A 23,786-nucleotide genomic window follows, 5' to 3' on the forward strand; every position below is an offset into this window, starting at 1 on the left:
TTAACGATACCCAACAGGAACCGGTTCTCAATACCCATCCCTACTCCTGGCTAGTTTCCCAGTTCCTGCTGCTGAAAAACATCCCCACAGCATGATGCTGCCATCACTATGCTTCACTGTAGAGATGGCATCTGGTTTCCTTCAAACATGATGACTGGCATCAAGCCAAAGAGTTCAATTTTTGTCTCATGAGACCAGAGAATTTTGTTTCTCAGTCTGAGAGTGCTTCAGGTGCCTTATGGCAAATTCCAGGTGGGCTGCCATGAGCCTTTTACTAAGGAGTGGCTTCTGTCTGGCCACTCTACCATACAGGCCTGATTGGTGGATTGCAGCAGAGAGACTGTCCTTCTGGAACATCCCGTCTCTCCACAGAGGAATGCTGGAGCTCTGAAAGAGTGACCATTGGGTTCTTGGTATGTCACTGACTAAGGCCCTTCTCCCCCCAAGGCTCAGTTTAGATGTGTGGCCAGTTCTAGGAAGAGTCCTGGTGGATCTGAACTTCTTCCCTTTACAGATGATGGAGGCCACTGTGCTCATTGGGACCTTCAAAGCAACAGAAATGTTTCTGTATCCTTCCCCAGATTTGTGACTGCAGACAATCCTGTCTCGGAGATCTACAGACAATTCATCATGCAGTGAATAGATGGCTCTAAGATGGTCACACAACTGCAATTTTTCAACACCCAATTGTGTACTTTTATGCCTAAAAATGTAACGGTGCATGCCAAAATGGTAATGTTTTGTAATGGTATCATTGTTCAACGCTGTGACCAAGCAAAATGTTTTTGAATGTTCTCAAAAAGATTCTAACATTGGAATGAATCACATTCCACAAACATGTATAATTTTATGTAATCTGTGCAGACAGATAGGGGGAATATCTGTCTTTTATATCTGGCTTTGTCATTATTTTGTCAGTGCCTCTTGAAATGAATATTTTCCACTTCATTGTGCATTTGGCAGCTCATTTATTTTGATAACAGCATACAATGCAAACTAAAAATAAAATGCAGATTGTGTTATATGTGAAGCATGTGCTTGCTGATTTTTTTGCAGCAGGATGAAAATGATTGGACCAGGGAGCAGAGTGCAGAGGTCAGTCAATCAGTGTGTGTAGGGAGGTGTGTTCAAAGACCCACTATTCGCTGACCTCTTTAAATCTCCCCAGTAAATATAATATACACCCATAATCTTGTGAAAAACGCACCACACTCTTCAGCAGAAGACAATTATCTGATGTTAACAGACACATTTTAGTGTTGTGGGAAAGTATCCAGAAAATTAAGTGCATAGACTGCACATAGTACCATTGTGAGTATACCCAGAACCATTTGTGTCAAGGGGCTGCATTCAGTATTGCTTTTAGTCGGCACTAACCTGCTGTATACTGCTATGATGCACAACCTTAGACTGCTATTGTAATAAATCAGGCCTGATTTCCTCATGTTTGGAATCGAGAAGGCAACTACGGCTAAATATCTGCAATGGGAGACCAGCTTTAGTCACAGAACCTGAAATGAGACGTTATTTATTTTCACCATCAGCTCATAGCGAGAATGTGAAACTAAGTGGATTTTCATTTTTGCGCCTGTGGCAACGTGTTTTCTCCCCCATCTCATAAGTGTACAAGCATAATAGGTCTTGATTAATCAAAGTTGTCTTTCTGTTGGAAGGAAAATTTATGCGAAATACAGCACATAAAGGAGATTCATGGTGCTTCCTGAATAGCAAAACTAATTGAAGACAGCCCTCTTATATTAGGAAATATACTGCAGACAACTTGTCATCTGTGCAGTAAAATGACATTATGCATGTGAGAAGAAGTGTAAAACACACTGACACTCTGTGATGGCGCTGTGGCTTGGCAGCATGACTGTGTCTCTCTGCTCATCCATATGATATTATTTGGCATTGATCAAGCTGTCTTCTGTACCCTCCCTTTCTCCTCCCTCTGCCCTCCTCCTCTTCTCCTTTCTCCCATCCAGGGATACAGAGAAGTATAGCGAGTGCCAAACCCTCTTTTGTGTTTTTGACTGCTCTTGAAACCCAAGTGCTCTGTCATCTGACCAATTCTAATATCGTTTCTTTCAAATGTTTTTCTTTCCTCCGTTATCTACTTACCACCTCTGCCTGCATCCACTCCTCTCTACTTTCCACATTATTTCTTTCTCATCCATCTCCCCCACTGCCTCTCGCTTCCTTTTACCTCCACGTCTGTCTCTCTTCCTCACTCCATCGTCAATTTCAATTTACGGGCGGGTCTTAATGGGACTATAAGAGAACGTTCGATGATATTGATCTGGATGCTTCTGCATCTTGACCTGAGCATTGCACATGGGGGGGGGGGGGGGGGGGCACTCCTTTCATCAACAGCCAAACACGCTCACATTGTGTGCTCACATCACACAAGTGCAAGCACACACACACACGTCATTGATCAAAGACCAGAATGCAAGACAGCAAATATTTGTGCTTTTTCAAACTACCACAGAGACGATGATAAAGCAGTTTGTGGCTCAAAGTTGCATCCTTAGATCTTGTTGGAATTTATAAATGCACCCAGTGGGTTTGATAAAACTAAACACAAGGCCAAATTTCTGTGGCTACTTCCCAGTAGCACTGATGTTATGACAATCATATTCTTTAGATCTCAAAGCTAGTGGTGCGGTGCTATGTCATGGAATTTCATGACACAAAAATGTAACATCCACCACAAAACTCGAAAAGGAGATCACAAATGAAAATTTTGCATGCAGAATGTGTTCTTGCTTGCAAGACTGTGCAGCTGTTGGTCTGTTGATGTCACTTTTCAGTCCTTGCATGGACTGGGTGTTGGGTAGGGTTGTGGAAAACCAGCAGCTTGGGTTTTTAAATTATTTAACAAGTAGAACATAGCAACCAGAGTTCTGTTTGGAACATGTACATTTGACCATATCACACCTGTACCAGGCTCCCCTCACTGGGCACTGGCTGCCTGTGACAGTGAGAGCAAATTTTAAGGTGCTGTTGCTGAATTATAAAATATTAAAAGGTTGTACACCCATTTATCTTGTGGAACATATTAAGCCTGATGTTCCACTCCGGGCCCTGGCCTGTCAGGACTAAGGCTCAAGCCCCAAAACACCACCTTTGCCTTGCCACTTTGTCATTTCCCTTCATTTTTACAATTCATGTGAATGTGCAAAATGAAGGGAAAGAGCAAAGTAGTCGGGTGAAGGGGGAGTGTTGCAATTGGCCATTGCACTGTGTCTCTAAAGTTGAGAAGAAATGAGCAGAATGTAGTGCTTTTTCTTATCATTTTCCAGTCTTGGGGAATAACCTGTCACTGGAGGTTTTGTTGAGTCATTCAAAGCCAATCTAAAAATATACAGTGGTCCCTCGTTTATCACGGGAGTTATGTTCTAAAGATAATCCGCGATAGGTGAAATCCGCGAAGTAGTCAGCGTTATTTTTTACAATTATTATAGATGTTTTAAGGCTGTAAAACCCCTCACTACACACTTTATACACTTTTCTCAAACAGGCATTAACATTTTCTCACTTTTCTCTCGTGTGTAAACACTCTCAAAGTTCAAACCTTAGTAGAAAATAAGTCCAGTATTATAGAATGAAACCAAAGATCAAAGCCTGTTTTCAGACCCAAACATTTGTTTTAGAAATAAAAATTGATCATTTTCCTATAAATAATTATGATGGCTTTTAGAACTAATTAATTAAATTTTAACGATCAACCTATGAGGTTGGACACATAAGAAATTATTAATAGTGACTCACCAGTATTTCACAGTTCTCTGATCACGCCTCTTCGTCCTGGCGCCGCTCCGCAGCGTGTTTTTCCACTGAGAGACACCTTGGTGCAGGTGTCTTTTTCCGAGTGAAAAACAGTTATGGGTAGTTGTTGGCGCTCTTTTTTCTTCTGGGCGAGAAGATTCTTATAAACAGACACACGCAGAACACAATGCGCGTGCTCTCCCTTCGCTCACTGCCTCCGGTGTTACTGTTGTGGGACGGATGCGGGACCCGCAAAGAATCCAAGTCATTAAAAAGATACAAACCTCTCTCAGTGGCCATGGAGCTCTGCGGCTGCGGTTACCGAGACAATGCAGCACTACAGATTTTTATGCAAGAATTCTATCGTTGCGGGCTGCTGGAGCGCTCTGCATCAAAACAGCGAGTGTAGTCTCTGGACCTGTTGCCAGATTTTGGCCACAACTCTGCACAGCAGACAGTGGGGCGGTGTGAGTGGCCGATGTGAGTGTGAGTGCAGACTCGGTAAGCGCATCGGAGGCAGTGAGAGCAATCGCGGTGATGCCGACCAGCCTGCCTGATGAGGATGCAGAACACAATGCACTGTAAAAAAAAAAAAGAAAAAGAAGAAGCATGCAAAATTGCACTAAAAAAAAAATCTGCGAAACTGCGAGGCCGCAAAAGGTGAACCGCCATATAGCAAGGGACCACTGTACTTCTTTTCTGTAATTTAAAATTAATATTGTCATTTTTATTTGAATATTTTATGTTTCATCTATGTTAGTTCTTAGGTGGAAGAAATCCCATAAGACTTGGTACTGGTTGTGGTATCCAGCTCACAGTTGCCATTGTTGATTATTAGCTGTTTTTCAGCCTTAAGTATGCCTATTGATAGCCCACCAAGCCCATGGGTAACTTCTACCCCTTTCTCTAGGCCAGAATGCCATGCGTTAGTGACATGGGATTCAATTACCCACAAAGTCTGATTACAGACACCAGCTGATGTTAAATGTATTCCTGTGGTCAGAGAACCTGACACTGCCTCTCACCTTAGGGTGCTGACTATACACAAGGGCAGACAGACAAAGGAACATGACATTAGTTACACCCACATAGTTATTCATGTTGCCACGAACGATGTTAGGATGCAACAATCAGAGGTCACAAAAATGGACACAGAGAGGACTTGTGACCTCGCCACAAAGATGTGTTCACTTCGATTAATAGTCTCTGGTCCCCTTCACTCTTGGGGAAATGATGAGGCGTTTAGTGGGCTTATATATTTGAATATGTGACTGGCGCAATTTTTCAGACAATAAGGCTTTACTTTTATTGAAACTTTCCCTCTTTCTGGTGTCACCATGGCTTGTTGATGCCAGACAGCCTTCACCAGACTGGGGAAGGTGCAGCATCTTAGCTGAAAACATAGTTCTACAGAGAGGATAGCATTAGGATGCTACCACAGGCCATGGGTCAGGAGACTAGAGAACCTGCAGGGACTTGTTTTAATGTGGTAGAGGAGTCCATTGGCATAGTGGAGAAACAAGCACAGGAAATCCCCTATGGTGACAGCATAGTTAATGTGTCAGGGAGGGAATTTTTTTTTAAGTGAGACGGTGGCCTGTTTCCACATAATAAAAAGCGTAGAGGGAAATGTTTTACAAATTTAGTGCCCATTACTACACTGGATAACATTAAGACTGAGGGTGCCCCACTGGCTGTTTCTGCAATGTCAACAACTCCGCATTTGCTATCTTAAGCCTGTGTGGAACTTCCCAAACTGAAACCTAATCTAAGGCATGTAACATATATTAATTTGAAACCATCCCTGAATCCAAACAGTCAAAATGCCAACCCTAGTGAAGTCCTTAGCTTGAGTCTCATTAATATAAGGTCAGTGTCCTCAAAATCACTGTTGACAAATGATCTAATTATGGAACACCACCAAAATGTGAAACCTGGCTCTCTCCAGAAGGCATGTGGCTTGTCCGTGTGGGCACCTGCAAATTTAAGGTGGCACTCTCTCAGTTCATGGCAATGTAAAACTCGCTTCAATGTAGACAGGCAGACCTGAGCCTTAGTTGTTCCTGGTTTGATCCTGAACGTTCTAACCAATTTCTTCTCTACTGGGGTGACAGTTTGGTTCTTTTTCCCGACCTTGGCAAAGTGATGACACATCTAACTAACTTTTACAGCTGTTGGCACAACCATTCGCGCACACTAGCAGCCGAAAGACAGCGAGTGTCATGCGAGTGCCCATTCGACCCCCTCTCAGCAGGTGTCAGACAAATTACAGGTGCCACATATGAACTCACTGGGCACTTAGAAAAGGAGGGGATATTTGCGCTCCTGTCATGATAGTGGAGTGCAGAAATGGTTAAATAGTTCAGTACTCCGATGAACACAAGCATAAAAAATAAATATAAGATTGACAAGTTTTTTAAAATAAGTTAAATACTTTGAGAACAAATGAAATAAATATCTAAGTTAGGCAAAAACACTCTTTCTACAAATAAGGCATTATCACAGTGTGATTTCAATCTGCTCAGTGTCTGAAAGGAGTACTGCACCAAGGGACTATTAAAATAAACTAGGAGTGACAAAAAAATCAAAAATACCCAACCAGCAACTGTAAAAAAATTGAAATATGACATTCCTGGTCCAGGTAGGTAATGTATCATTACCTACCTGAGTATTCCATTATCTTTAACTAGTAATGAGTTCATGACTTTCTTTGCTAACAAAATTTTAACTATTAGAGAAAAAATTACTCATAACCATCCCAAAGACGTATCGTTATCTTTGGCTGCTTTCAGTGATGCCGGTATTTGGTTAGACTCTTTCTCTCCGATTGTTCTGTCTGAGTTATTTTCATTAGTTACTTCATCCAAACCATCAACATGTTTATTAGACCCCATTCCTACCAGGCTGCTCAAGGAAGCCCTACCATTATTTAATGCTTCGATCTTAAATATGATCAATCTATCTTTGTTAGTTGGCTATGTACCACAGGCTTTTAAGGTGGCAGTAATTAAACCATTACTTAAAAAGCCATCACTTGACCCAGCTATCTTAGCTAATTATAGGCCAATCTCCAACCTTCCTTTTCTCTCAAAAATTCTTGAAAGGGTAGTTGTAAAACAGCTAACTGATCATCTGCAGAGGAATGGTCTATTTGAAGAGTTTCAGTCAGGTTTTAGAATTCATCATAGTACAGAAACAGCATTAGTGAAGGTTACAAATGATCTTCTTATGGCCTCGGACAGTGGACTCATCTCTGTGCTTGTTCTGTTAGACCTCAGTGCTGCTTTTGATACTGTTGACCATAAATTTTTTTACAGAGATTAGAGCATGCCATAGGTATTAAAGGCACTGCGCTGCGGTGGTTTGAATCATATTTGTCTAATAGATTACAATTTGTTCATGTAAATGGGGAATCTTCTTCACAGACTAAAGTTAATTATGGAGTTCCACAAGGTTCTGTGCTAGGACCAATTTTATTCACTTTATATATGCTTCCCTTAGGCAGTATTATTAGACGGTATTGCTTAAATTTTCATTGTTACGCAGATGATACCCAGCTTTATCTATCCATGAAGCCAGAGGACACACACCAATTAGCTAAACTGCAGGATTGTCTTACAGACATAAAGACATGGATGACCTCTAATTTCCTGCTGTTAAACTCAGATAAAACTGAAGTTATTGTTCTTGGCCCCACAAATCTTAGAAACATGGTGTCTAACCAGATCCTTACTCTGGATGGCATTACCCTGACCTCTAGTAATACTGTGAGAAATCTTGGAGTCATTTTTGATCAGGATATGTCATTCAAAGCGCATATTAAACAAATATGTAGGACTGCTTTTTTGCATTTACGCAATATCTCTAAAATCAGAAAGGTCTTGTCTCAGAGTGATGCTGAAAAACTAATTCATGCATTTATTTCCTCTAGGCTGGACTATTGTAATTCATTATTATCAGGTTGTCCTAAAAGTTCCCTAAAAAGCCTTCAGTTAATTCAAAATGCTGCAGCTAGAGTGCTGACGGGGACTAGAAGGAGAGAGCATATCTCACCCATATTGGCCTCTCTTCATTGGCTTCCTGTTAATTCTAGAATAGAATTTAAAATTCTTCTTCTTACTTATAAGGTTTTGAATAATCAGGTCCCATCTTATCTTAGGGACCTCATAGTACCATATCACCCCAATAGAGCGCTTCGCTCTCAGACTGCAGGCTTACTTGTAGTTCCTAGGGTTTGTAAGAGTAGAATGGGAGGCAGAGCCTTCAGCTTTCAGGCTCCTCTCCTGTGGAACCAGCTCCCAATTCAGATCAGGGAGACAGACACCCTCTCTACTTTTAAGATTAGGCTTAAAACTTTCCTTTTTGCTAAAGCTTATAGTTAGGGCTGGATCAGGTGACCCTGAACCATCCCTTAGTTATGCTGCTATAGACGTAGACTGCTGGGGGGTTCCCATGATGCACTGTTTCTTTCTCTTTTTGCTCTGTATGCACCACTCTGCATTTAATCATTAGTGATCGATCTCTGCTCCCCTCCACAGCATGTCTTTTTCCTGGTTCTCTCCCTCAGCCCCAACCAGTCCCGGCAGAGGACTGCCCCTCCCTGAGCCTGGTTCTGCTGGAGGTTTCTTCCTGTTAAAAGGGAGTTTTTCCTTCCCACTGTGGCCAAGTGCTTGCTCACAGGGGGTCGTTTTGACCGTTGGGGTTTTACATCATTATTGTATGGCCTTGCCTTACAATATAAAGCGCCTTGGGGCAACTGTTTGTTGTGATTTGGCGCTATATAAAAAAAAATTGATTGATTGATTGATCTTGGTAATGTATACCTAATGCTGAAACAAAGTCTTTTTCAATGCCTTTGTAGTTGATCTTCAGTCAGGCTGGGTAAAAGAAACTGTAGCGCACCCCCTCCATGCTACGTAGCTGCCGCCTGACTTCATTAAAAGTCACCTTGGCCTGGACCACTTTAACAGTATGGTCGGGAAAAAACAGAGATCCTTGTATCACCAGTGGACAGCCATTTACTTACTTTCGCATGCTGCAAAATATCTGCACAGTCACTGTAATAATGAAACCCTGCAATAATGGGCCACGGTTGCTCACCGGGTCGGGGCTTCAGCTGGGAGGTTTGATGTGTTTGATCCAGCAGTTGATCCTAGTACAGCTATAAAGCATCCTTAAGCAGGGCTGCAATGGTGGATGTGTCAGTGACCGTGTCCTGTGGAACCCCTACTATTCTTACATTCAACTCAAGGTCGTCACACGTTCCAACTTGGAAAACTCTGCCATTTGCTGGTCAACTTCAGGCTTCAGTTTAACGATAACTGTGCAAGCAGAAAGCGGCAGCTCCATTTCACCCACCATTTCGGTATCCGAAGCTGCTTTATCATCTACAAGCTGTGGTTTTGCTGATTGTAGGTCCGCTCTGATCATGGATAAATCATCTCTTAAAGCCGCTCAGAGCTCAGATTTAAAAGTCTTCGCAATGTCCCATTGTAAAGTGGCTAACAGCTGTAATGTCAAAGCCGCAGTATCGATAACGTGCAGCCCTGACCGCGGGGAGGTGGAGCCAGTGGGCGGAGAAGAAGTAGCTGAGGCTATGGTCAGGCTTCTGTTGTAGCATCGTGGCATGAGTTTTCATGCTTTTACCAGCCATAATACATTTTAAAAAATAACAAATACTCAAAAAGAAACTGTAGCTTTCAAAAGTAGAGTTTTCAAAAAAGTGCAGATAAATGACAATTTAAACCAAATTCTATGGGAGCCTAAACTTAGGGCCTACTCCATTGGCTGCTCAACAGCGCCACCCAAGAAAGTAATTCTTAATGAGACCAGAGAACATGTGGGAGCAGCTTTTCTTCTGCTTTTCTTTTACCCAAGCAGATGAACTCTCCATCCTCCGGCCACGCCTTCAATCAATTATTCAGGTGCAAAACAAAGGTCTGCACCCTTCCATGAATAATGGAAGGTGAGAAAGCAGAATGAAGGATGGGGTTAGAAACTGAAGCATACACTAGCAAGAGGTGAGTCTTGCACACTTTCTTTCCCATGACAGACAGCTAAGAACATGCTCATGTGAAGCCACTGAAGAGAAGCCAACAGGTGGCAAAGGGAACAGACAGAGAAATACATTATGTATAGCCTCTCCTGCAAGCCCAAAGACAGGAGCCGACATGAAATCCCATGGTTGGAATATAGGAGAAAAAACATGCCACACACTCATGCACAACCACACATTTTACAACTATTCAATAACAACTACAACGCTAAGTGATATGGCAGGTTGTTTTTGCCTTGAATCTGATGGAACTGCAATCAGAGGCAGGCAAACAGGGAAAGAGTTAGTGAGGTGGGATTGTGATGTCTGTGTGTGTATCTGTGTTATTTGGCTTCTTGTTGGCCTTCTTTTTTTCAGAGAATGTTTGATGTTTCAGCCAAGACAGTCAGGGTGAGGAAGTAGAGAGAAAATGAAGAGGGTACAAAACTCAAGATTTCAGGATAGGAGACAGAACAGACAACATGATGGAGGGTAAGTGGGCAACATACAATGAGAAAAACATCCAACATGGCAGTAAAAATAAGACAGTCTGCATACAATATGAATGCCAATCTCCATACAATATGCAGTTATGGTCTAAAATGTGCACACACACATTACAGACTTGTTATATGGCAGCATTTTGCAATCAGCGAGTTCTATGAACTGCTCCTTTTCTGGTGTAGAAGTGTTGTACCTCATACATTTTTAATCAAAAACAAAAAACAAATTGTTGCGTAATCTGCCATTTACTCTGGATTTTCTCAAGTACATGGTCAAAAATATAAATATAGGTTTTACTTTAACGAAAAGTGACGTGGTCATTGTACATAAATATATATACAATGAAATTTGTCCTCTGTATTTAACCTATTCTAATTACAGTTAGACACAATCCAACCACTAGGAGCATTGGGCAGCCACAGTCCGGCACCCGGGGACCAAGTCCAGATGTAGAGACTATGCAGTGGTCAGGAACAGAGAAAGGAGCAGACCCTAAATAAGCATGTATTTGATTGTGGGAGGAAACTGGAGTGCCCGAAAGAAACCCATGCAGACACGGGGAGAACGTGCAAACTCCACACAGAAAGGGCGGGAAGCAAGCCCACAACCATCACACTCTGAGGCATTAGTGCTAACCACTAAGCCACCATGCCGTACCAACTGCAGCTTGCAATATGATCAGTTCAAACAGTTATTGGGAGGTGTAGCCACTTTACCAAATTGTGGAAGAAGAGACAAACTGTCATCCTCATTTGAGGGAAAATTGATTTGGATGGTCAGGAACAATCTAGCACCCATCAAAGCACAGACAGGCCTGCCATGAAAATGGAAGTTGCCGGAACAAAAGTGCCACTGTCTATATTCAAGCAAGTTTGACATTGCTGTGGACTGAGAGGCTCTATCCAAGAATGAAGTCCCTGCTCTGAAATGGACACTTTGAAGTACAGCTGATGATGATCATGATCATCATCAGTGGAACATGTGGACAAAGGAGTAGAAAAAACAACAGCCTAATGGAGAAATTTTCTTTATTGAGTTCACTCCTTGTGTACTTTAGAAAGTTAGTTTTCAGAATGCCTTACAAATTTAAGTTGACTGAAGGCGAGGATGTGGGAGCGCTTCCTGCCTCGTCCTTTCTGTGTGATGTTTGCATGTTCTCCCTGTGTCTGTGTAGGTTCCTTCCAGGTACTTTGGCTTCCTCCCACTTCAAAAGACATGCAGGTTAGGTGAAGTGGAAACCGTTAAAGTGACAGTTCTCACATTAGCCACTGGGCGTCCCTGTTATGCAGAGCATCATTGTGTGCAATAAAGGCAGTTAACGAAACAAAGGCTGGATAGTTCATAACAACAACCAACCAGGAAATAAACAAAACTGTCGTGCATTGGAGGCATTTCTTGGCAACGGCGCTTGCGAGGCCGTTATGCCCATGAAAACTGTCAAATCACATAAAACGGCTAATCTACAAGTTTAGCTCTTGATTTGATTTGAGCGCCTTGGGGCAGCTGTTTGTTGTGATTTGGCGCTATACAAGAAAAAAGTTGATTGATTGATTGATTGATTTGAAATGGAGATTAGACGGATATATTGGTCGACTAACTGTTGTCGACTAAGTAAGTTTAATAGACTAAAAGATTACACTACTTTATGAAACTGGGCCTAGGTGGAAAAACAACACAATATCACAAAAAAAATAATTGATAAAAATACATAAAAACAAAATTAAAACATTTCCCACTATCAAAAGTAGGAGGCAGCTGGGAAAAGGAATGTTTTTAGTGTAGATTTTAAAATGTCTACAGAAAACTACCCAATGTCATATACTAACGATCAGATGCATCAACACATTATACTGTTGTGTTGGACATTTTTCTCACTATGTGTATTGGAAATGATGTGAGGAAAGATAAAAGGTTCAGAAAAATAGCTTACAAACCTTTGTGGTCTTGACTTTGTTGCCTGTGCTGCAGCTCCATCCTGTGAGGTCTGGGAGCACCTTACACTCCTCTCCTTCCATACATGGCTGCATTTGACACCACCACTTCTGAGCTACAATGGAGGCTGAGAGAAAGAGACATGTCAAAGGGGTGTGCAGGCGACTTTTAAGATCAGCACAATAGTAACCATTTTCAGACTGTGGTCATTTTATTAGTGAACCTTGTTAAATGATAGAGGGTGTTGCTTTCATGAAAAAGTTGTACAGAGAGTTCTAAATTAAATTCAGGCCAAATCATTTAACTAGTAAGTCCCTTTGGACTTACTTCGGTCCCTTCGGCTGCTCCCTTGTTTGCACTCGGGGTCGCCACAGCAAATCCAAGGTGGATCTGCATGTTGAATTGGCACAGGTTTTACGCCAGATGCCCTTCCTGACGCAACTCCACATTACATGGAGAAATGTGGCAGGGGTGGGATTTGAACCCGACCTTCTGCACTGAAACCAAACACATTAACCACTTGGCCACCAGCCCTGCTCAGGCCAAATCATTTAACTACTGTATGCATATTTGAGTCTGAACCCCTTTTTGAACAGATTCTGATCATCAAATATCATCAAAATCTGACACGTTTTCTGAGGAGTGAAAAACATGATTGTTTAAAGATGATGCATGACAGACTATTACACTAAGACACCTGAGTAACTCCAATGTATTTCAGTCCTGCAAGACCGTTTCATTGCATCATATGGTGTGCTTCACACCAGATGCAATGACAGCTGCAGCTCGTATTGATTTTTTTCTGTTGGTGGCTATGTTAACAGGTTACAGTTTGCATACTGCAAACATGAGAGGTGGGTCTCAAGATGTGTAACAAGCATCATGACTTTTGCAACTCTAGGGATTGGGAGCGGTGCATATTTTTCACTCATGACATAACAGTTCACAGTAAAAAACACAAACAAATAATCTGTAGGCAGTCAGGTTTATTTCATACAGGCATTATTACATAATTTACCCCGTTACTGTAGTTTAAGTCTTTAGGGTAGAAGTCATAGGCATGAAAAATAATAAAAAAAAATTTTTAACCATTTCAGCAATTGAAAAAGTTATATGGCAGCTATCCAGTTATGATAAGTAAATTTTCTGGGCTTCACTTTGGCAAACACTCTTCAGTAATACTCACAAAGAGCTCTGTGACACACAGAGTTCATATTATGAGATACAATAAAAAAGGAAATGCTGTTGGTTCAGATTGTAACTCTGTATTCATTCATTCATTTTCTGAACCCACTTATTCTCGTTCAGGGTCAGTGACTGCTGTATACTTTGTCTGCATAGGCAGACAAAGTTATTCACACTTTCACACATACACACCTCTACGGTCAATTTAGTAATACCAATTCACCTAACCTGAATGGGTTTTGCTACAAATTCTCACTTCCAACTCATTACATTTTGACACTTAGTCAATGCCCCTATGTGCCACTATGTGAGTCATTAAGTAACACATCATTTCTCTCTGATAGCAAACAGAACTATCTCCTTGATGCCTGCATCACCAGGGAATATTCACCTATGTTTGGGTTATGGTTATGGTTAAGGTTACACTTAGGATGCCTCCACACATCACTAAATGAGGTGAAGGAACTAACCAACTAATGAATGATGACGTTCAGTTATAACAAACCTTCTGTGTCTGTGTGATGAGCTGGGAGTGAGAATATGTTGTAGCAAAAAGGGAAAGTTCTCCGCACTTCTGCCAAGCACAAAAATCTGGTGCAACCATGTCTTTCAAGGACTCTGAGGAAGATGTAATTTTTTACATTGAAACATTAGTCTCTTCAATGCTTTTGGCACCTTAATAAATATTTTGCACCCACTTCTGTGTTGCACAAGCCGTTCTCCTTTTCTCTGAGAATATGTTGTCTTAAGAGGTTGGAGGAAGCCAGATCACCTAGAGGGACCTCATAGAAACGTGGGGAGACCATGCAAAACCCACACAGAATGAACAAATTTGTAAGCGACCCAGAATACACTCGCTGTTAGGCTGCAGTGCTAAAAACTAAGTCACAGGCCTATATATATTTTTATATTTCTATTCTTAAGATTATGTCAGGGAGCGGTTGTCAGCTGCTCTGTTATTCACAATAATGCTGAATGTGGTGATGTACCTGATGGAAAATGCTACAACAGATAGTATAGTGTAGTGGGAACTCGCCACCTTTTGTCAAAATTCACCAAAACCACCCACGGCCAACTCTCTCATCTCTTAACACGGCCAGCAGACAATGTGTTCCACGTCCCGCAGGTGTTAGCATGTTGAGTGTATGAGCCAGTTTCGAGTTTTCAGCACCACATTGGCTGCTGGGTAAGTTCAAAGGTCAATGCATATAAGTATTGCGCATTCCCAGGATCATGGAGGCGAAGTACGGACAGAGTCTGCCTCTGGAAATGGTAATGATTACAGCAGTTTCTTCGTGTAAGGGGTTTGCGAGCGAAGGGTAGAGTGGAGGAGCTTTGACCATTAGTGTGCAGTGCTCAGTTCTTCAGTGTAGCGGCAAAACCCACAACAAAAGAGGAGAACCAACGCCGAGCAGATCAGTTTACTAACAGTCAACGGCGTCGTCTCACCCGATCCATTCGCCAACCTCCAAAACTGTTAGCTTGGTAAGTTACTGCATTTATAAGAGATACTATAGATGAAGCTTATCACAGGCTGGCAATAACATTTTTTTTTTTTACTTTTTTCCTTCTGGCATGTATGTGTCGTGACTGACGTCACCCAGAAAACGGCACACTGGTAGGAAGGTCTTCAACTTGCAAACAAAAATCAAGATATTATCATAAATACACTCAACAAAAATATAAACGCAACACTTTTGGTTTTGCTCCCATTTTGTATGAGATGAACTCAAAGATCTAAACCTTTTCCACATACACAATATCACCATTTCCCTCAAATATTGTTCACAAACCAGTCTAAATCTGTGATAGTGAGCACTTCTCCTTTGCTGAGATAATCCATCCCACCTCACAGGTGTGCCATATCAAGATGCTGATTAGACACCATGATTAGTGCACAGGTGTGCCTTAGACTGTCCACAAGAAAAGGCCACTCTGAAAGGTGCAGTTTTGTTTTATTGGGGGGGGATATCAGTCAGTATCTGGTGTGACCACCATTTGCCTCATGCATAGAGTTGATCAGGTTGTCAATTGTGGCCTGTGGAATGTTGGTCCACTCCTCTTCAATGGCTGTGCGAAGTTGCTGGATATTGGCAGGAACTGGTACACGCTGTCGTATACGCCGGTCCAGAGCATCCCAAACATGCTCAATGGGTGACATGTCCAGTGAGTATGCCGGCCATGCAAGAACTGGGACATTTTCAGCTTCCAAGAATTGTGTACAGATCCTTGCAACATGGGGCTGTGCATTATCCTGCTGCAACATGAGGTGATGTTCTTGGATGTATGGCACAACAATGGGCCTCAGGATCTCGTCACGGTATCTCTGTGCATTCAAAATGCCATCAATAAAATGCACCTGGGTTCTTCGTCCATAACAGACGCCTGCCCATAACATAACCCCACCGCCACCATGGGCCACTCGATCCACAACATTGACATCAGAAAACCGCTCGCTCACCCACACGACGCCACACACGCTGTCTGCCATCTGCCCTGGACAGTGTGAACCGGGATTCATCCGTGAAAAGAACACCTCTCCAACGTGCCAAACACCAGCGAATGTGAGCATCTGCCCACTCAAGTCGGTTACGACGACGAACTGGAGTCAGGTCGAGACCCTGATGAGGACGATGAGCATGCAGATGAGCTTCCCTGAGATGGTTTCTGACAGTTTGTGCAGAAATTCTTATGCAAACCGACTGTTTCAGCAGCTGTCCGAGTGGCTGGTCTCAGACGATCTTGGAGGTGAAAATGCTGGATGTGGAGGTCCTGGGCTGGTGTGGTTACACGTGGTCTGCGGTTGTGAGGCTGGTTGGATGTACTGCCAAATTCTCTGAAACGCCTTTGGAGACGGCTTATGGTAGAGAAATGAACATTCAATACACGAGCAACAGCTCTGGTTGACATTCCTGCTGTCAGCATGCCAGTTGCACACTCCCTCAAATCTTGCGACATCGGTGGCATTGTGCTGTGTGATAAAACTGCACCTTTCAGAGTGGCCTTTTATTGTGGACAGTCTAAGGCATTTACTCTGATGGACTACCCAGCAGTGGGGAATAAGTTTCATTACACTAGAAGTCTTTCAGAAAGCGCTGTAACTAGGTTTAAGGATATGATTCCTTCTTTATGTTCTCTAATGCCATATACCAACACAGTGCAGAGTAGCTACCTAAACTCTGTAAGGGAGATAGAGTATCTCGTCAATAGTTTTACATCCTCATTGAAGACAACTTTGGATGCTGTAGCTCCTCTGAAAAAGAGAGCTTTAAATCAGAAGTGTCTGACTCCGTGGTATAACTCACAAACTCGTAGCTTAAAGCAGATAACCAGTAAGTTGGAGAGGAAATGGCGTCTCACTAATTTAGAAGATCTTCACTTAGCCTGGAAAAAGAGTCTGTTGCTCTATAAAAAAGCCCTCCATAAAGCTAGGACATCTTTCTACTCATCACTAATTGAAGAAAATAAGAACAACCCCAGGTTTCTTTTCAGCACTGTAGCCAGGCTGACAAAGAGTCAGAGCTCTATTGAGCTGAGTATTCCATTAACTTTAACTAGTAATGACTTCATGACTTTCTTTGCTAACAAAATTTTAACTATTAGAGAAAAAATTACTCATAACCATCCCAAAGACGTATCGTTATCTTTGGCTGCTTTCAGTGATGCCGGTATTTGGTTAGACTCTTTCTCTCCGATTGTTCTGTCTGAGTTATTTTCATTAGTTACTTCATCCAAACCATCAACATGTTTATTAGACCCCATTCCTACCAGGCTGCTCAAGGAAGCCCTACCATTATTTAATGCTTCGATCTTAAATATGATCAATCTATCTTTGTTAGTTGGCTATGTACCACAGGCTTTTAAGGTGGCAGTAATTAAACCATTACTTAAAAGGCCATCACTTGACCCAGCTATCTTAGCTAATTATAGGCCAATCTCCAACCTTCCTTTTCTCTCAAAAATTCTTGAAAGGGTAGTTGTAAAACAGCTAACTGATCATCTGCAGAGGAATGGTCTATTTGAAGAGTTTCAGTCAGGTTTTAGAATTCATCATAGTACAGAAACAGCATTAGTGAAGGTTACAAATGATCTTCTTATGGCCTCGGACAGTGGACTCATCTCTGTGCTTGTTCTGTTAGACCTCAGTGCTGCTTTTGATACTGTTGACCATAAAATTTTATTACAGAGATTAGAGCATGCCATAGGTATTAAAGGCACTGCGCTGCGGTGGTTTGAATCATATTTGTCTAATAGATTACAATTTGTTCATGTAAATGGGGAATCTTCTTCACAGACTAAAGTTAATTATGGAGTTCCACAAGGTTCTGTGCTAGGACCAATTTTATTCACTTTATACATGCTTCCCTTAGGCAGTATTATTAGACGGTATTGCTTAAATTTTCATTGTTATGCAGATGATACCCAGCTTTATCTATCCATGAAGCCAGAGGACACACACCAATTAGCTAAACTGCAGGATTGTCTTACAGACATAAAGACATGGATGACCTCTAATTTCCTGCTTTTAAACTCAGATAAAACTGAAGTTATTGTACTTGGCCCCACAAATCTTAGAAACATGGTGTCTAACCAGATCCTTACTCTGGATGGCATTACCCTGACCTCTAGTAATACTGTGAGAAATCTTGGAGTCATTTTTGATCAGGATATGTCATTCAAAGCGCATATTAAACAAATATGTAGGACTGCTTTTTTGCATTTACGCAATATCTCTAAAATCAGAAAGGTCTTGTCTCAGAGTGATGCTGAAAAACTAATTCATGCATTTATTTCCTCTAGGCTGGACTATTGTAATTCATTATTATCAGGTTGTCCTAAAAGTTCCCTAAAAAGCCTTCAGTTAATTCAAAATGCTGCAGCTAGAGTACTGACGGGGACTAGAAGGAGAGAGCATATCTCACCCATATTGGCCTCTCTTCATTGGCTTCCTGTTAATTCTAGAATAGAATTTAAAATTCTTCTTCTTACTTATAAGGTTTTGAATAATCAGGTCCCATCTTATCTTAGGGACCTCGTAGTACCATATCACCCCAATAGAGCGCTTCGCTCTCAGACTGCAGGCTTACTTGTAGTTCCTAGGGTTTGTAAGAGTAGAATGGGAGGCAGAGCCTTCAGCTTTCAGGCTCCTCTCCTGTGGAACCAGCTCCCAATTCAGATCAGGGAGACAGACACCCTCTCTACTTTTAAGATTAGGCTTAAAACTTTCCTTTTTGCTAAAGCTTATAGTTAGGGCTGGATCAGGTGACCCTGAACCATCCCTTAGTTATGCTGCTATAGACGTAGACTGCTGGGGGGTTCCCATGATGCACTGTTTCTTTCTCTTTTTGCTCTGTATGCACCACTCTGCATTTAATCATTAGTGATCGATCTCTGCTCCCCTCCACAGCATGTCTTTTTCCTGGTTCTCTCCCTCAGCCCCAACCAGTCCCAGCAGAAGACTGCCCCTCCCTGAGCCTGGTTCTGCTGGAGGTTTCTTCCTGTTAAAAGGGAGTTTTTCCTTCCCACTGTAGCCAAGTGCTTGCTCACAGAGGGTCGTTTTGACCGTTGGGGTTTTACATAATTATTGTATGGCCTTGCCTTACAATATAAAGCGCCTTGGGGCAACTGTTTGTTGTGATTTGGCGCTATATAAAAAAATTGATTGATTGATTGATAGACTTAGACTGCTGGGGGGTTCCCATGATGCACTGAGTGTTTCTTTCTCTTTTTGCTCTGTATGTACCACTCTGCATTTAATGATTAGTGATTGATCTCTGCTCTCTTCCACAGCATGTCTTTTTCCTGACTGTCTCTCCTCAGCCCCAACCAGTCCCAGCAGAAGACTGCCCGTCCCTGAGCCTGGTTCTGCTGGAGGTTTCTTCCTGTTAAAAGGGAGTTTTTCCTTCCCACTGTTGCCAAGTGCTTGCTCATAGGGGGGTTGTTTTTCTGTAATTATTGTATGGCTTTTGCCTTACAATATAAAGTGCCTTGGGGCAACTGTTTGTTGTGATTTGGTGCTATATAAATAAAATTTATTTGATTTGAAGCTTAGGGCTAGTGGCCGTCGATGACCTAAGTATTTCTTCTGTTTTTCTTGTTGCTTAATGGTGACAAATTATACTGTATTTGTTGTCTTTCTAATGCCTGATTTTGTTTTTTCTCTCTGTTTGAGGTGCGGTCCATCCAGAGATAGGTGTGGTGTCTACGTCTGCAACCATTTCCCTCCGGTACACCGGCAAAATTTCCTGTATATTCATTTTGTAAGTTGTTTTGTCAATTGTGTCGCTATCATGGCCCAAGCAGAGGGTCACCCCTTTGAGTCTGGTCTGCTTGAGGTTTCTTCCTCAGAGGGAGTTTTTTCCTTACTACTGTCGCCTTTGTGTTTGCTCTGAGGGTTGGTAAGGTTTGACCTTACTTGTGTGAGGCGCCTCGAGGCAACTTTGTTGTGATTTGGCACTATATAAATGAAAAAATGAAAATATATTGAAAATCATGTCTTGATAATCGTATATACTTTTCTCTCATTCAGGAGAGGAGAAAGGAACCCATCACTGGCCAACGTGCATGTCCTGCGACATATCGGACTATCTCATCAGTGGAGGGGAGAGGGACCTGCAGACAAGGATCCTTACAGACTACAGAGAAGGAAAAGCCTGCTCATACTTTGTCACTGTGGTTGAAGGAAGTGTATTACCATCCAGTCTCTGATGATTCTCTGTACTGTTTTTTTACAAGCAGACTGCACCCCTTATATGAACATTAGGCTTTTGTTAAACCTCTCAGGTTTTCTTTTTCATAGTCAACTCAAACGTCAAGGGATAAACAAGTTGCACCTTGCTATGGGTTAATCCAACCTTTGTCTTTAAATCAACCCTACATTTGTGGTCATTCACCCCCCCCCCCCCCCCCCCCCCCCAAAAAAAAAAAAAAAAATCCATCATACTGCAATGTAACTACAGCAAACAGACCAGGATTGAAAAACTTTTAAACCTCTCCAGTCTGAAGGTTCTTATTTCAATGACACAAAGTTACAAATGTGACTCTCAATGTTTTGAAAATAAAACATTCTTTAATTTCTCTCATCTGCTTCTTTTAGATATATTAAAATAAGAAGAAAGTTACGTTTATGATAACCTATTATATTGTTTGCATAAGCAAAAAGCTGATACATACAAAGAGAAAAAAATTACATAATTAACAACATTAAATATAAATATATACAACAGTTTCAACAGTTTAGCTGTTCTAAAGGTGCTCTGACACTTGCACAACTTTGATCCGTGCACTTGCACGCACATCGTCGTGACAATCCCACCTACTGTGTTCCCCGCTGGATGTTGTGCTTTGTTTCACTGGCTGCCACGCGTTGTGTGCTGGACACTGCGTATATATATAAAATAATTACAGTGGTTCCTCGTTTATCGTGGGAGTTCCGTTCTAAAAATAACCCGCAATAAGCGAAATCCGCGAAGTAGTCAGTGCTATTTTTTGCAATTATTATAGATGTTTTAAGGCTGTAAAACTCACTACACACTTTATACACTTTTCTCAAACAGGCATTAACATTTTCTCAGTTTTCTCTCCTGTGTAAACACTCTCTTTTTTCTTCTGGGCGAGAAGATTATAAACAGACACACTCAGAACTCTCCCTTCGCTCACTGCCTCCGGAGGTACGGATGCGGGACCCGCAAAGAATCCAAGTCCTCTCTCGGTGGCCACGGAGCTCTGCGGCTGCAGTCAACATCCGCATCAAAACAGCGAGCATAGTGTCTGGACCTGTTGCCAGATTTGGCACAGCTCCGCACAGCAGACAGGAAGGCGGTGTGAATGGCCCGCTGCTGCGTTTACCAAGCCCGCAGACTCAGTAAGCGCATCGGAGGCAGTGAGAGCAATCGTGGTGATGGCGACCGGTGCCGCAACCGGCTTGCCGGATAAGGACGCAGAACACAATGTGCTGTAAAAAAAAAAAAAAAAAAAAGCAAAATTCCACAAAAAAAAATCAGCGAAACTGCGAGGCAGCAAAAGGTGAACCACGTTATAGCAAGGGACCACTGTATTTTGTAGTGGATGAATCATTTTCTGTCAAAGTTAACTGTTGAAAATGCCTCTAATCACTTCCAGAATCACAGAGGAGCGCTCCAGCCGCAGCTTTACTCTTGCACGTGCGGACTGAATGAGGTGGAGAAAGCATTTGGAGCCGTATAAAAAGGTAATTATTTGTCATGTTTATATTGTCATGGCTTGGTAAAACAGTTGCATGTTCTTTCTTGGGTGCAGCTGTAAAAGAATGTTTGTGATAGATTAAATATCTCGTTATAATCGTTCAGACGACCTGCGTTGTGATGCGGTGCACTGACATAATCACTCACACTGTTCACTTCTTTACTCAACATGACAAGTTGCATGTAGTGTTGGTGAGTAGATCACGCAACATTCACTAACACTTCACGTTTGTTGCACGACATTTATGCATGAAAGATTTTTTGAACATTTCAAAATTCTCTTTGCGCAATTGCACGCACCGGCACCCCTCTCACGTTCAGTCTACCGCTGTTAACGGCAAGTTTACTCTCCTGTACGACACAGTGCATGCATCAAAGTCATGCAAGTGTCAGGAGGCCTTAAGGAGAGCATGAGAACTCCATACTTTCACAACAAAGAACAGGTCTCACACAGTAAAGTGTTCACAGCCTGATCATTTTGCTATTTTGTTTACAGACACTGGAAGTGGCTTGTCTTATAATGGGGCTGACATGGTCCAACTACTGACTTTAGAAATGTTTACATACTGTTTTCTGTCCACAGTGTAACTTCTTTTGACTCTTTAAGCTGTTATGTTGGCAGTGTGTTTGTATAACTCAGCCACATGGGGTGTGCAGCCAGTACATTCTGAGTGCCGGCCCCAAGCCCGGATAAATGAGGAGGGTTGTGTCAGGAAGTGCATCCAGCGTAAAATAAGCCAACCCAACTATGCAGACTCAGAATCGAATTCCCATACCGGATCGGTCGTGGCCCGGGTTAACAACGTCCGCCACTGGTGCTATTGCCCAACAGGGTGCCGGTGGAAATTTGGCTACTGCTGGGCGAAGACAACGACAAAGAAGAGGAGGAAAACGTTACCACGAACAGCGGGAGAAGAAGAAAACTAGAAGGGTGGAAATGAGAGTGGGGACTTTGAATGTTGGTAGTATGACTGGTAAAGGGAGAGAGCTAGCTGATATGATGGAGAGGAGAAAGGTAGACATATTGTGTGTGCAAGAGACCAAGTGGAAGGGAAGTAAGAGCAGGAGCATCGGCGGTGGGTACAAGTTGTTGTACCATGCTGAGGACAGAAAGAGAAATGGTGTTGGGGTCATTTTAAAGGAAGAGTATGTTAAAAGTGTGTTGGAGGTTAAGCGAGTGTCTGACAGGGTGATGAAGTTGGAAATTGAAGGGGTGATGATGAATATCATCAGTGCATATGCCCCACAGGTAGGTTGTGAGATGAAGGAGAAAGAAGATTTCTGGAGTGTGTTAGATGAGGTGGTGGAGAGTGTGCCCAAGCATGAAAGAGTGGTGATAGGAGCAGACTTCAATGGGCATGTTTGTGAAGGGAACAGAGGTGATGAGGAAGTAATGGGTAGATATGGTATCAAGGATAGGAATGTGGAAGGACAGATGGTAGTTGATTTTGCAAAAAGGATGGAAATGGCTGTGGTGAATACCTACTTTAAGAAAAGGGAGGAGCACAGGGTAACATATAAAAGTGGAGGAAGTTGCACACAGGTGGACTACATTCTTTATAGGCAGAGGAGGGACCCAGGGTATATAGGGAGAAGGATGCTGAGGATGGAGCCACCAGGCAGGAGGAGAAGAGGGAGACCAAAGAGGAGGTTCATGGATGTGGTTGGTGTGACAAAGGAAGATACAGAGGACAGGGTGAGATTGAAACGATTGATCTGCTGTGGCGACCCCTAACGGGAACAGCTGAAAGACAAAGAAGTTGGCAGTGTGTTTGTATGCATTAACCTGTGAACCTGGATGTGTTACAAGCTCTCCGAGCATGTGCAATGAGGAACTCGAAACTGGCTTATTCTATCCAGACAAAGGTCTCAGGGTGCATTCATGTCTCTCACGAACACAATAGCCTATTCTCTGTTATATGTAAATAATGCTGTAAGGTTCATTCACATCTCTCATGAACCACAGGTGGAAAATGATCACCTTTCCTCTGTCTGCACACACAAAGCTGTATTAAAAGTGAAAGTAAAAAAAAAAAAATAGTTTGCAAATATAAATATAAATACCAGACATACTGATCAGTACTGGTCTACTGTCTACTACTGCTCCTCTACTTCCCCTCCTCTGTCTTCCTGTTACT

At 42.2% G+C, this 23,786-nt stretch overlaps 1 protein-coding gene across 1 annotated transcript in view; it reads right to left on the bottom strand.

The window, feature by feature from the left end:
- Window positions 1–23,786, bottom strand: part of LOC117512412 (chemokine-like protein TAFA-2) — a 340,328-nt gene that overhangs the window by 11,524 nt on the left and 305,018 nt on the right. The window contains exon 4 of the mRNA XM_034172464.1: window positions 12,244–12,368. Within this exon, the coding sequence (XP_034028355.1) occupies window positions 12,244–12,368 (125 nt within the window). The remainder of the gene's footprint in view (window positions 1–12,243; window positions 12,369–23,786) is intronic.

Source organism: Thalassophryne amazonica, chromosome 6 (genome assembly GCF_902500255.1).
Source record: "Thalassophryne amazonica chromosome 6, fThaAma1.1, whole genome shotgun sequence".
Taxonomy (NCBI): Eukaryota; Metazoa; Chordata; class Actinopteri; order Batrachoidiformes; family Batrachoididae; genus Thalassophryne; species Thalassophryne amazonica.